Source organism: Epinephelus lanceolatus, chromosome 4 (assembly GCF_041903045.1).
Source record: "Epinephelus lanceolatus isolate andai-2023 chromosome 4, ASM4190304v1, whole genome shotgun sequence".
Taxonomy (NCBI): domain Eukaryota; kingdom Metazoa; phylum Chordata; class Actinopteri; order Perciformes; family Serranidae; genus Epinephelus; species Epinephelus lanceolatus.
The window spans coordinates 10,961,530-10,976,965 of record NC_135737.1 but is presented as its reverse complement, the minus strand read 5'-3'; the positions used below and the strand labels follow the sequence as shown (position 1 = coordinate 10,976,965).

The following is a 15,436-nucleotide window of genomic DNA, read 5'->3' as shown; positions in this document are numbered from 1 at the left end:
TATGAAGTTATATTGTCTAATTTTTCAAATATCTTGTCATCTCAATTTGAAGTTTCCATTATCCTTACCTGTGGAGTGTGGCTTCAGGGAGAACTTAGGGACCTTGAACCAGGAGGAAGATTCTCTTTCTTCAGACTCCCTGCTTTGGCTGTCGACCTCTCTCCAAGCCTGGACCTTTGCAGAACTGCACTCCATGGTAAAACTAGCGGGGGACTCTGAGCTGTCCCTGTCCAGCATATCTGTTCTGGCATGAGATGACACCACATCCTTTGAGAGCTCCTCACTAACACCAGTGGCGGCCATCTTGCCTGATTTTTTAAACCCTTTAGTGTCCCCCTCTGCTTCACCTGGTGATGAATCCTTTCCCAGTTTCACACTCAACCCTTTGTCCTCCATTTTGCCATATGGAGATGTTAACTCCACCTTTGGAAGCTTGATTTTGCCACTGAATGTCCCTTTATCATCCTTGGAGCCCTTGTGAAGACTTGCATCTTTTTCGCCATTGAGACTTGAACTTGAACCTTCACCCTTTAGAGTGACATCAAACAACCCTGATTTGCCAGGAGAAAATGACACTTTGGGCATTTTCGTCTTCCCTCCTGTCTGTTCTCCCTCCAATTCACTCTCTGTGATTACAGCAGCTGATTTATCTTTGGACTTCCCAAAACTTGGCTTCATTTTGATTTTGGGCATCTTCATTTTGACATCCTCTTTTTCAGCCTTATATGTTGTCTCCTCTTCCGGGAGGCCCGTGCATGCAGTGGCCTCATCTGTTTGAGGTGGATTTACCAAGACAAAGACAGCTTTCTTTACTTTGGGCATTTTAGGGCCCTCATACTGAATTTCTGGCCCATAGATATCTACTCTTCCCTCTGGAGAGGAGATGGAGGGTAACGGGACACCAAACTTAGGAATTTTGATTTTCTTGCCTTTTTCAGTTCTGTCCTCATCTTCGTTCTGTGATGTACCAATATCAAATTCTATGTCTGGAATCTTGGGGACTTTGATTTCTGCTCCAGATGAGGAGAGGCCACACTCACCCCCTGTTCCTAATTCAGCCGAGCTTTGTTTGGTTTTAAGACCAACACTTGGTAATGTAACCTCTGACACTGGGATATTAATACGATCTTTGTTCTCTCTATGTCTGTCATGGGTTTCAACTTCAACCTTGTACTCAAATCTTTCTTTACCCTTGCATCTGTGTTTGTCCTGACCACCTAACTCCTCATCGCCACAGTTTTTACATATTTTTGCTTCTGCTGTTACATCTATGCCAGTTTTCTTTTTTGGCATTCCAATCTTGAATTTTGTTCCTTTGACTTTAGGCCCCTTTACTTTGCTGCTGGTTCCTGCTGTGTTGAGATCCAAGTCAGGTAGCTCAACTTTTTGCCTGTTCTTCTTGCCATCTCCTCTATGAAGTCCTATATCAAGCTCCAGGTCTCCTTTTGGACCTTTGATATCTATTGTTGGCATCTTGAGTTTGGGACCTTTGCGCTCTCCCTCAACATGCACATCAGCTTCTTCTTGTGGCACTTTAATTTTCCCTCCCGCCTCAACGGTTGGTAAGTTGATCTCTGCTTCACCTGAGTTATTCTTCAACACTGATATACCCCCCTTTGGAAGTTTAACATGTGGACCTTTGAACTTTCCTCCTGTGACTTCCATCTCTATAGCAGGTGATTCACTATCTTTGATTTTACCTGTAGGAAGTGAAATATCAACTTTTGGCATCTTGATATGTGGCAGCTTGATGGTTCCTCCCTCTGCGTCCACTTTCTCCTCTGGTATGTCAGTATTTGTTTTTCCTTTAGGGATAGATATGCCCACATTAGGCATCTTGAACTGGCCCCGATCTCCCTTAATCTCTACCTCTTGACCTTCAATTGAAGGTTTTCCTTTAGGAAGAGATATGTCAACTTTTGGCATCTTGAACTTTCCTCTCTCACCCTTAATTTCAACTGCAGGACCTTCAATCTTTCCTTTTGGCAGTGAAATATCTATTGAGGGCATTGTCATGTGTGGTATTTTAGGTTTGCTTCCCTCAATCTCGAACTCTGCTCCTTCAATTATACCAGATTTTCCTTCTGGTAGAGATATATCAACATGTGGCATTTTAATATGAGGCATTTTGTATTTCTCTCCCGAACCTGCCTCTATTTCAACCTCTGGGCCTTCAAGTTTTCCTTTAGGCAGAGAGATGTCAAAATCTGGCATTTTCCAATGAGGCATTTTGAGCTTTCCCTCAGTACCTCCCTCCATTTCAACATCTGGACCTTCAAACTTTGGTTTGGGCAGTGAAATATCAACAGAGGGCATGCTGAGATGTGGCATCGTAAATTTTCCACCTTCTCCTTTGAGCTCCACCTCTGGACCTTCAATCTTTCCTTTTGGCAGAGAGATGTCAACATTTGGTATTTTCATGTGGGGCATTTTAAATTTTCCACCCCTACTTCCCTCTATTTCAGCTTCTGGACCTCCGATCTTTCCTTTGGGCAGAGAAATGTCAACATCTGGACCTTCAATCTTTCCTTTGGGCAGAGAGATGTCAACATCTGGCATTTTCATTTGAGGCATTTTGAATTTTCCACCCTCTCCTTTGAGCTCCACCTCTGGACCTTCAATCTCTCCTTTTGATAGAGAGATGTCAACATCTGGACTTTCAATCTTTCCTTTGGGCAGAGAGATGTCGATGTCTGGCATTTTCATGTGAGGCATTTTGAATTTTCCTCCTGTGCCTCCCTCTATTTCAACATTTGGACCTTCAGTTTTTCCTTTGGGCAGAGAGATGTCAACATCTGGCATTTTCATGTGAGGCATTTTGAACTTTCCTCCTGTACCACCCTCTATTTCAACTTCTGGACCTTCGATCTTTCTTTTGGGCAGAGAAAGGTCAATGTTGGGCATTTTCATGTGAGGCATTTTGAATTTTCCTCCTGTACCTCCCTCCATCTCAACATCTGGACCTTCCATCTTTCCCTTTGGAAGTGAAATATCAACAGAGGGCATGCTGAGATGTGGCATCGTGAATTTTCCACCTTCTCCTTTGAGCTCCACCTCTGGACCTGCAATCTTTCCTTTTGGTAGAGAGATGTCAACATCTGGACCTTCCATCTTACCTTTGGGCAGAGAAAGGTCAATGTTGGGCATTTTCATGTGAGGCATTTTGAATTTTCCTCCACTACTTCCCTCCATCTCAACATCTGGACCTTCCATCTTTCCTTTGGGCAGAGAAAGGTCAATGTTGGACATTTTCATGTGAGGCATTTTGAATTTTCCTCCACTCCTTCCCTCCATCTCAACATCTGGACCTTCCATCTTTCCTTTTGGAAGTGAAATATCAACAGAGGGCATGCTGAGATGTGGCATCTTGAATTTTCCACCTTCTCCTTTGAGCTCCACCTCTGGACCTTCAATCTTTCCTTTTGGTAGAGAGATGTCAACATCTGGACCTTCCACTTTACTTTTGGGCAGAGAAAGGTCAATGTTGGGCATTTTCATGTGAGGCATTTTGAATTTTCCTCCTGTACCTCCCTCCATCTCAACATCTGGACCTTCCATCTTTCCTTTTGGAAGTGAAATATCAACAGAGGGCATGCTGAGATGTGGCATCTTGAATTTTCCACCTTCGCCTTTGAGCTCCACCTCTGGACCCTCAATCTTTCCTTTCGGTAGAGAGATGTCAATTTTGGGCATTTTCATGTGAGGCATTTTGAATTTTCCTCCTGTGCCTCCCTCTATTTCAGCTTCTGGACCTTCAATTTTTCCTTTGGGCAGAGAGATGTCAACATCTGGACCTTCCATCTTTCCTTTGGGCAGAGAAAGGTCAATGTTGGGCATTTTCATGTGAGGCATTTTGAACTTTCCTCCTGTACCTCCCTCTATTTCAACTTCTGGGCCTTCGATCTTTCCTTTCGGCAGAGAGATGTCAAAATCGGGCATTTTGATTTGAGGCATTTTGAATTTTCCTCCTGTGCCTCCCTCTATTTCAACATCTGCACCTTCAATTTTTCCTTTGGGCAGAGAGATGTCGACATCTGGACCTCCCATCTTTCCTTTGGGCAGAGAAAGGTCAATGTTAGGCATTTTCATCTGAGGCATTTTGAATTTTCCTCCTGCACCTCCCTCCATTTCAACATCTGGACCTTCAATTTTTCCTTTGGGCAGAGAGATGTCAACATCTGGACCTTCCATCTTTCCTTTGGGCAGAGAGATATCAATGTTGGGCATTTTCATGTGAGGCATTTTGAACTTTCCTCCTGTACCTCCCTCTATTTCAACTTCTGGGCCTTCCATCTTTCCTTTGGGTAGAGAGATGTCAAAATCGGGCATTTTGATTTGAGGCATTTTGAATTTTCCTCCTGTACCTCCCTCTATTTCAACATCTGGACCTTCAATGTTACCTTTGGGCAGAGAAAGGTCAATGTTGGGCATTTTCATGTGAGGCATTTTGAATTTTCCTCCTGTGCCTCCCTCTATTTCAACATCTGGACCTTCAATTTTTCCTTTGGGCAGAGAGATGTCGACATCTGGACTTTCCATCTTTCCTTTGGGCAGAGAAAGGTCAATGTTGGGCATTTTCATGTGAGGCATTCTGAATTTTCCTCCTGCACCTCCCTCCATTTCAACGTCTGGACCTTCGATCTTTCCTTTTGGAAGTGAAATATCAACAGAGGGCATGCTGAGATGTGGCATCTTGAATTTTCCATCTTCTCCTTTGAGGTCCACCTCTGGACCCTCAATCTTTCCTTTTGGTAGAGAGATGTCAATTTTGGGCATTTTCATGTGAGGCATTTTGAATTTTCCTCCTGTGCCTCCCTCTATTTCAACATCTGGACCTTCAATGTTACCTTTAGGTAGAGAGATGTCGACATCTGGACCTTCCATCTTTCCTTTGGGCAGAGAAAGGTCAATGTTGGGCATTTTCACATGAGGCATTTTGAATTTTCCTCCACTAATTCCCTCCATCTCAATGTCTGGACCTTCAATCTTTCCTTTTGGAAGTGAAATATCAACAGAGGGCATGCTGAGATGTGGCATCTTGAATTTTCCACCTTCTCCTTTGAGCTCCACCTCTGGACCCTCAATCTTTCCCTTTGGTAGAGAGATGTCAACATCTGGACCTTCCATCTTACCTTTGGGCAGAGAAAGGTCAATGTTGGGCATTTTCATGTGAGGCATTTTGAATTTTCCTCCTGTTCCTCCTCCTATTTCAGCTTCTGGACCTTCAATCTTTCCTTTGGGCAGAGAGATGTCAGCGTCTGGCATTTTCATGTGAGGCATTTTGAACTTTCCTCCTGTACCACCCTCTATTTCAACTTCTGGACCTTTGATCTTTCCTTTGGGCAGAGAGATGTCAATGTTGGGCATTTTCATGTGAGGCATTTTGAATTTTCCTCCACTACTTCCCTCCATCTCAACATCTGGACCTTCAATCTTTACTTTTGGAAGTGAGATATCAACAGAAGGCATGCTGAGATGTGGCATCTTGAATTTTCCACCTTCTCCTTTGAGCTCCACCTCTGGACCCTCAATCTTTCCTTTTGGTAGAGAGATGTCAACATCTGGACCTTCCACTTTACTTTTGGGCAGAGAAAGGTCAATGTTGGGCATTTTCATGTGAGGCATTTTGAATTTTCCTCCACTACTTCCCCCTATTTCAGCTTCTGGACCTTCCATCTTTCCTTTGGGCAGAGAGATGTCAACATCTGGCATTTTCATGTGAGGCATTTTGAATTTTCCTCCTGTACCTCCCTCCATCTCAACATCTGGACCTTCCATCTTTCCTTTTGGAAGTGAAATATCAACAGAAGGCATGCTGAGATGTGGCATCTTGAATTTTCCACCTTCTCCTTTGAGCTCCACCTCTGGACCCTCAATCTTTCCTTTTGGTAGAGAGATGTCAACATCTGGACCTTCCACTTTACTTTTGGGCAGAGAAAGGTCAATGTTGGGCATTTTCATGTGAGGCATTTTGAATTTTCCTCCACTACTTCCCTCCATCTCAACATCTGGACCTTCCATCTTTCCTTTGGGCAGAGAGATGTCAACATCTGGCATTTTCATGTGAGGCATTTTGAATTTTCCTCCTGTACCTCCCTCCATCTCAACATCTGGACCTTCCATCTTTCCTTTTGGAAGTGAAATATCAACAGAAGGCATGCTGAGATGTGGCATCTTGAATTTTCCACCTTCTCCTTTGAGCTCCACCTCTGGACCCTCAATCTTTCCTTTTGGAAGAGAGATGTCAACATCTGGACCTTCCATCTTACCTTTGGGCAGGGAAAGGTCAATGTTGGGCATTTTCATGTGAGGCATTTTGAATTTTCCTCCACTACTTCCCTCCATCTCAACATCTGGACCTTCCATCTTTCCTTTGGGCAGAGAAAGGTCAATGTTGGGCATTTTCATGTGAGGCATTTTGAATTTTCCTCCACTCCTTCCCTCCATCTCAACATCTGGACCTTCAATCTTTCCTTTTGGAAGTGAAATATCAACAGAAGGCATGCTGAGATGTGGCATCTTGAATTTTCCACCTTCTCCTTTGAGCTCCACCTCTGGACCTGCAATCTTTCCTTTTGGTAGAGAGATGTCAACATCTGGACCTTCCACTTTACTTTTGGGCAGAGAAAGGTCAATGTTGGGCATTTTCATGTGAGGCATTTTGAATTTTCCTCCTGTACCTCCCTCCATCTCAACATCTGGACCTTCCATCTTTCCTTTTGGAAGTGAAATATCAACAGAGGGCATGCTGAGATGTGGCATCTTGAATTTTCCACCTTCTCCTTTGAGCTCCACCTCTGGACCCTCAATCTTTCCCTTTGGTAGAGAGATGTCAACATCTGGACCTTCCATCTTACCTTTGGGCAGAGAAAGGTCAATGTTGGGCATTTTCATGTGAGGCATTTTGAATTTTCCACCTTCTCCTTTGAGCTCCACCTCTGGACCCTCAATCTTTCCCTTTGGTAGAGAGATGTCAACATCTGGACCTTCCATCTTACCTTTGGGCAGAGAAAGGTCAATGTTGGGCATTTTCATGTGAGGCATTTTGAATTTTCCACCTTCTCCTTTGAGCTCCACCTCTGGACCCTCAATCTTTCCCTTTGGTAGAGAGATGTCAACATCTGGACCTTCCATCTTACCTTTGGGCAGAGAAAGGTCAATGTTGGGCATTTTCATGTGAGGCATTTTGAATTTTCCTCCACTCCTTCCCTCCTTCTCAACATCTGGACCTTCAATCTTTCCTTTTGGAAGCGAAATATCAACAGAAGGCATGCTGAGATGTGGCATCTTGAATTTTCCACCTTCTCCTTTGAGCTCCACCTCTGGACCCTCAATCTTTCCTTTGGGCAGAGAGATGTCAACATCTGGACCTTCCATCTTACCTTTGGGCAGAGAGATGTCAATGTTGGGCATTTTCATGTGAGGCATCTTGAATTTTCCACCTTCTCCTTTGAGCTCCACCTCTGGACCCTCAATCTTTCCTTTTGGTAGAGAGATGTCAACATCTGGACCTTCCATCTTTCCTTTGGGCAGAGAAAGGTCAATGTTGGGCATTTTCATGTGAGGCATTTTGAATTTTCCTCCACTACTTCCCTCCATCTCAACAGCTGGACCTTCAATCTTTCCTTTTGGAAGTGAGATATCAACAGAGGGCATGCTGAGATGTGGCATCTTGAATTTTCCACCTTCTCCTTTGAGCTCCACCTCTGGACCCTCAATCTTTCCTTTGGGCAGAGAGATGTCAACATCTGGACCTTCAGTCTTTCCTTTGGGCAGAGAGATATCAATGTTGGGCATTTTCATGTGAGGCATTTTGAATTTTCCTCCTGTACCTCCCTCTATTTCAATATCTGGACCTTCCATCTTTCCTTTGGGCAGAGAGATGTCAACATCTGGCATTTTCATGTGAGGCATTTTGAATTTTCCTCCTGTACCTCCCTCCATTTCAACGTCTGGACCTTCGATCTTTCCTTTTGGAAGTGAAATATCAACAGAGGGCATGCTGAGATGTGGCATCTTGAATTTTCCACCTTCTCCTTTGAGCTCCACCTCTGGACCCTCAGTCTTTCCTTTGGGCATAGAGATGTCAACATCTCTAGTTGCACTTGTTTTTCCTGTAGGAAGGGACAAGTCAATGTCAGGCATCTTGATGTCTGGCATCTTGAATTTGCCTCCTTGTCCATCAACCTTTACATCATGCTTTACATTTGGCAGGGACACATCCAGGTCTATTTTGGGAATGGAAACATCAATTGTTGGCATTTTGGGAATTTTGAGATTTCCCTCATAACCTCTGATATCAGCCTCTGAGACATCAACTTCTGCTTTGGGAAGAAGAACCTCAGTCTCTGGTGTTTTAGCTGTTGGTAGTGACAGCTCAACAGAGGGCATCTTGACCTTGGCCTTAGATTCAAGATGACCACTTGGCTTTACAAAATCTTTTTCCTTAGAGCCAAATCCTGGCATGGAGAATCTTGGTAGTTTGATAGTGACATCAGGTGCGTGGAAGCCCCCTTGCCCTTCCACATCTGCCTCGAGTTTAGCATTAACCTCTCCTTCTGGGAGGTGACCTTTTGGTGATGACATTTTAAACTTGGGAAATTTCACTTTGTATTTTGGTTTGTCATACTGGCTCTCAACATTGATCTCTGGCTTAGAAATGTCAATTTTCTCCTTTTTCACTTTAACATCCACATCAGGGCAAGACACGGATACATCTGCATGCTTTTTGGATATACCAAATGAAGGCATTTTGAGTTTAGGTTTTTTCACCTTGACTTTTCCATCCCCATCAAACTCTACTGATGGTGCTCTTATCTCCCCTTCCACATGTGGTGGACTGAGGGAAACCTCTCCCTTGGGGCCAGATATTGCCAGATCACCACTCTTGGACTTTCCACCAAACCTTGGAAGAGAGAAACTGGGGACTTTGAGGGAGACATCAGGAAGATCAAAGCTGCCCCCTGAAGAAGGCCTACCTCCTTCTGCTTTCAGAAGCTCCACTTCCACTTCGTCACCTCTAGGTTTGGCAAGGCCAAAGTCTAGGTCCACCTTTGGAGCTGAGATGTCAACTGTTGGTAATTTGACAGTGGGAAGTTTAAGGGATGCACCTGGACCTTCTACCCCACTTGTCTCGATGTCTGCACCCCTAACTTTCAACTTGGCTGGATTAATATCTCCTTTAAGACCAGGCATCTTCAAATCCCCTGATGCTTCAGGAGCACTGGTGTCAACCTTGAGGCTTTTGTCTGTCAGACCAGTAGGAAGGCTGAGATCAAGATCAAATTTGGGGAGATCTATGTCAAGAGTTGGCATGTGGAGACCACCTTTTTTACCTGTTAAGTCAACCTTTGGCACAGCAAACTTTCCCTTTCCAGGTAGTCCTTCAATATTGATATCTCCCTCCACTTTTCCCTCTGGCACTGAAACATCAACAGTTGGCATTGCAATTTTTCCTCCCTTCATCTCTGCTCCTTCCACTTTGACATTTCCCTCTGGCAGATTCATCTTTGGAAGTGAAACGTCAAATTTTGGCATTTTGAATTTACCTCCTTTCACCTCAGGACCCTCAGTATTTAGGTCAGCATCAGCCTTTCCTTTGGGGAGTGACAGGTCAATGTCTGGCATGTTGATTCTTCCTCCCTTAAGTTCAGGGCCTTTTATATTGACCTCTGGTCCCTTAGCTTTCATTTTAGGAAGAGAGATATCAACAGATGGCATATGGAACTTTCCTCCTTTGCCAGCATGTCCTTCAATTTCAATTTCTCCTGCTTTTCCTTTGGGGAGTGAAATGTCAATGTTAGGACCCTCGAGGTTGATATCTACCTCTGGAGACTTAATTTTAGGGAGTGACATGTCACCTTTTACTTCAGGTCCTTGAATATCAACATCAGCCCCCTTTGCTTTGATTTTAGGAAGAGATATATCAAGTGAGGGCATGTGAAACTTCCCTTCCTTACTACCATGCCCATCAATGTCAATATCCACATCTGCTTTTCCTTTTGGAAGTGCAATATTAACAGCTGGCATTTCAAGTTTTCCTTTCATATGTGGTCCTTCCACATTGGCATCAACCTTTGGGAGACTCACTTTTGGTAAAGAAACATCAAATTTGGGCATCTTGAATTTTCCTCCTTTTACCTCAGGGCCTTCAACATTTATGTCACCCTCAACATTTCCTTTAGGAATTGAAATATCAACAGTTGGGATGTTGGCCTTTCCTCCTTTGAAATCAGGGCCCTTGAGGCTGATATCTATGTCGGGAGATTTTATTTTAGTCAAAGAAACATCAAGTGATGGCATGTTTAGTTTTCCTCCTGTAACTTCAGGTCCCTCAAGATTTATCTCAGGTTCCCCAGCTTTCATTTTAGGAAGAGAGATATCAACAGATGGCATACTGAACTTGCCTTCCTTGTCAGCATGTCCCCCAATTTCAATTTCTCCTCCTGCTTTTCCTTTAGGGAGTGAAGTATCAATGTCTGGCATTTCAATTTTCCCTGCCTTGATATCTGGGCCTTTTATTGTGACATCACCCTCCGAGAGATTCACTCTTGGCAATGAGACATCAAATTTTGGCATTTTAAATTTACCTTCCTTCACCTCAGGACTCTCGACATCAATGTCACCCTCAACTTTTCCTTTGGGGAGTGAAATGTCACCTTCAAGTTCAGGTCCTTCAATATCAACATCAACTCCTTTTGCTTTAATTTTAGGAAGAGAAATATCAACCGAGGGCATGTGAAACCTGCCTCCTTTACCCACATGTCCCTCAGTGTCAACATCCCCCTTCACCTTTCCTTCTGGGAGTGAAATATCAGCTGTTGGCATTTCCACATTGCCTTCCGGTAGGTTCATCTTTGGAAGTGAAACATTAAATTTGGGCATTTTGAATTTGCCTCCTTTCATCTCTGGGCCTTCAACATTTATGTCACCCTCGACTTTTCCTTTAGGAAGTGAAACATCAGCAGCTGGGATTTTGACCTGTCCTCCTTTAACATCAGGACCCTCAAGGCTGATATCTACATTTGGAGATTTTATTTTGGGAAGAGAAGCATCAAGTGAAGGCATGTTTAGTTTTCCTCCTGTAACTTCAGGGCCTTCAAGATTTATCTCTGGTCCCTTTGTTTTTATTTTAGGAAGAGATATATCAAGAGAGGGCAAATGAAACTTGCCTCCTTTGCCAGAATGTCCTTCAATTGCAATTTCACCTTTTGCTTTTCCTTTGGGGAGTGAAATATCAATGTCTGGCATATCAATTTTTCCTCCCTTGATGTCTGGACCTTTTATTTTGACATTGCCCTCTGGGAGATTCACTTTTGGCAATGAGACATCAAATTTTGGCATTTTAAATTCCCCTCCTTGCACCTCTGGACCCTCGACATTGAGGTCACCCTCAACTTTTCCTTTTGGGAGTGAAATGTCACCTCCAAGTTCAGGTCCTTCAGTATTAACATCAATTCCCTTTGCTTTTATTTTAGGAAGAGAAATATCAACCGAGGGCATGTTAAACTTGCCTCCCTTACCCACATGTCCCTCAATGTTAAAATCTCCCTTTACCTTTTCTTTTGGGAGTGAAATATCTACTTTTGGCATTTCTACATTGCCCTCTGGCAGGTTCATCTTTGGAAGTGAAACATCAAATGTGGGCATTTTGAATTTGCCTCCTTTAATATCAGGACCCTCAATATTTACGTCAGCATCAGCCTTTCCTTTGGGGAGCGACAGGTCAATGTCTGGCATGTTGATTCTTCCTCCCTTAAGTTCAGGGCCTTTTATATTGATCTCTGGTCCCTTAGCTTTCATTTTAGGAAGAGAGATATCAACAGAGGGCATATGGAACTTTCCTCCTTTGCCAGCATGTCCTTCAGTTTTAAATTCTCCTCTTGCTTTTCCTTTGGGGAGTGAGATATCAATGTCTGGCATTTCAGTCTTCCCTCCCTTGATTTCTGGGCCTTTTATTTTGACATCACCTTCTGGTAGACTCACTTGCGGTAAAGACACATCAAATTTTGGCATTTCAAATGTACCCCCTTTCAACTCAGGACCCTCAAGATCAAGGTCACCCCTAATTTTTCCTTTGGGTAGTGAAATGTCAACAGTTGGCAAGTTAAACTGTCCTCCTTTAACATCAGTATCCTTGAGGCTGATATCTACCTCTGGAGACTTAATTTTAGGGAGTGACATGTCAGCTTTGACTTTAGGTCCTTGAATATCAACATCTCCCTTTATTTTTCCTTTTGGAAGTGAAATATCAACTGTCGGCATTTCCATTTTTCCTTTTATTTCTGGTCCTTCCACTTTGGCATTGCCCTCTGGCAGGTTCATCTTTGGAAGTGAAACGTCAAATTTGGGCATTTTGAATTTACCTCCTTTTATCTCAGGACCCTCAATACTGATGTCAGCATCAGCCTGTCCTTTTGGAAGTGACAGGTCAGCGTCTGGCATGTTGATTTTTTCTCCCTTAAGTTCAGGGCCTGTGAATTTTCCTTTAGGAAGTCCAATATCATAGGATGATATTTCTATATTCCCATCTTTTCCAGAGTGAATGTCAATATCAATGTCTCCCTGTACTTTTCCTTTAGGAAGTGAGAGGTCGACTTTTGGCATTTCAAATTTTGAACCTTTAACTTTTGGCCCTTGAAAATTCACATCTCCTTCAGGGAATTTAACTGTAGGGAGGTCAATGTCTACAGATGGAAGGCTAAATTCGCCTCCTTTTCCTTCACGCTCGACAGTGATTTCCCCCTCTAATTTTCCTTGGGGGGGTGATATGTCAATAGTTGGCAATTTAATTTCTGGCCCCTTAATGTTGATATCACCTCGCTTTGATTTTATTTTTGGGAGAGCAACTGAGGGTCCCTGAAGGCCAATATTTCCCTCAGGCATCTTTGTCTTTGGTAGTGACACATCAAATGTAGGCATCTTTATTTTCCCTCCTTTTATCTCACTTCCCTTTAGATCTAAATCTGCCTCTGGTGTATTAACCTTAAAATCAGGACCTTCAATGTCGATTTCACCTCCCTGTGATTTGATCTTTGGTAGTGACACATCTAAAGAGGGCATGCTGAACTTTGCTTCCCCTTTCACTTCAGGTCCTTCAATATCAAGCTGTCCCTCCTTGGTTTTCATCCTTGGGAGTGAGATGTCAAAAGTTGGCTTCTTGAACTTGGTCCCACTACCACCACTACCGTCAAGCTCCATGTTGCCCTCTATGTTTGCCTTTGGGAGTGAAAACTCAACAGTTGGAAGTTTGGGGCATTCTAGCTTCATGTCTCCTTCAGGTGTCCTCATGTTTGGGAGAGAAATGTCTAAAGAGGGCATGTTGAATTTGTCTCCTTTTAAGTCACTGCCACCAATGTTCAAATTTCCCTCAACATTTCCTTGGGGAACACAGAAATCGACACTAGGCATCTTGATCTTTCCGCCCTTTACTTCAGGTCCTTCCAAAACAACCTCTCCCTCAGGTGACTTCATTTTTGGAAGAGTTATATTGTATGATGGCATTTTAAACGTGCTTCCTTCTCCCTTGAAGTCAACTTCACCCTTGCATTTACCTTTTTGTAGAGAAATGTCTGCTGATGGCATCTCAATTTTTCCTCCTTTCATCTCAGGTCCATGTAAGTCAACCTTAGCCCCAGATGTCTCCATCTTAGGGAGTCTGACATCGAATGAGGGCATTTTTAACTTCCCTCCTTTTGCAGATGGACCCTCTATTTCAATGTTACTCTCCATCTTTCCTTTTGGCATCAATATATCAAGAGAGGGCATCTGGATCTCACCTCCACCCTCAAGCTTGGGTGTCTCTATTTTCATGTGACCCTCTGGTTGTTTCAACTTTGGTAGAGAAACATCAAAGGTAGGCATTTTGACAGTTCCTCCCCTCCCAGCAGGCCCTTCTACGTCAGTGTCTCCTTCTATTTTTCCTTTGGGCAGAGAAATGTCGAGTGTGGGCATTTCAAATTTACCACCTTTCACCTCGGGGCCTTCAGTGTCAGCCTTCATCTCACCTGTCTTCATTTTAGGGAGAGAGATGTCAAATGATGGTAATTGAAATTTTCCACCTCCTTCAATTTCAGTCGTTCCTGCTTTGCCTGTGGGAAGTGTTAGGTCTACTTTGGGTAACTTGATGCCTTCTCCTTTTATATTTACTTCTCCTACTTGTGGCTTAATTTTTGGAGGAGAAATGTCAAACTCAGGCATTTTGAACTTCCCATCTCCACCAACATAGTAGTCCATATCAACATCTCCACTGTCTGTTTTCCCCTCCGGAAGAGTGATATCAAGAGAAGGTAGACTGATATTCCCTCCACCTTCTGGACCTTTAATGTCCACACTGGAAGATCCCATCTTTGGCAACGAGATGTCGACCTTTGGCATGGAGATTTTTGGCCCTTTAAAAGTGCCCTCTATCTCATCAGGAATTCTGTGTCTGGTGTCCAACTCCAAATCAACATCAGGCACAGAGATGTCAACAGCAGACATTTTGATCACTGTCTTTCCAGTTCCTTCGCACTCTGGGAGTGAGACGTTGATGTCGGACTTTCCCTTCACTTTTGGTAAAGAAATATCAACAGAAGGCTTTTGTATAGATGCAGCTTTTCCTGAGAGATCAACATCCATCTTTGGTTTGGTGATATTTGCCTCAGGGAGACTAATCTTATCAGCATCTTTAATTTCTACTTTTGGAGGTGCTTTCACTTTGATGTCACCATCTATCTCATCAGAATGACGAGAAAGTCTAACTTTGGGCAGTTTCAACTTTGGCATTCTTAACCTTGCATCTCCTTTGCCTACGTCTACGTCACCTTTTTCAACAGCCGCCTCTGCATCAGCTCCTGCTTTGATGTTGAGTTTAGGAGCTTTGATTTCTGTCTTTCCATGGGGCAAAGATGCCTCAGATTTTCCTGAGGGGAGTGCAAACTCCACATCAGGTGCATTAAGCTTAACGCCTCCCTTCTCCACGTCTACGTTTTTATCACCACACAAACTGAACTCCACTGATGGTGGCTGGATGTTCACACCTGGAGGCTTCAGCTCCACAGATCCAGTTTCCAAAGCTGACCCTGACTTTGTATGTTTGGTCTTAGGAAAGGTGATTCCAAACTTGTGTCCTTTTCCTTTGGTTTTCAGTTTAGCCTCAGGTATCTCCGGTGGTGAGATATTCACCTGTCCCTCGAGTTGTCCTCCAACCACTTTTCCTCCTGTGTCCTCTCCAGTGTACCCCTTTGTTTTTATGTGGGGAAACCTGGGACAACCAAATAAAGAAGAAGAAAAAAACATATAATATAGCCAAAAAACATTGGAAATATTCCAAAATGCCTCATGAAGAATGCTTTATGAAAGAAAAAACTTGCTTTTTAGATAACTATTTCTGTCTTCAAAATACAGTCAGTAATAGTGTTGTATTACACAATTCTTTACCCTCACAATGTTCCTC

The 15,436-nt window shown here is 43.3% G+C and overlaps 1 protein-coding gene across 5 annotated transcripts in view; it reads right to left on the bottom strand.

Moving 5' to 3' along the window:
• The window catches only part of prx (periaxin), a 43,270-nt gene that overhangs the window by 2,970 nt on the left and 24,864 nt on the right, over positions 1-15,436 (bottom strand). For 2 of the 5 annotated variants that reach the window (XM_033631523.2, XM_078166896.1), the window contains exon 8: positions 69-15,244. In XM_033631523.2, the coding sequence (XP_033487414.2) occupies positions 69-15,244 (15,176 nt within the window). The remainder of the gene's footprint in view (positions 1-68; positions 15,245-15,436) is intronic. The other 3 variants (XM_078166895.1, XM_078166897.1, XM_078166894.1) reach the window with 3 other exon arrangements.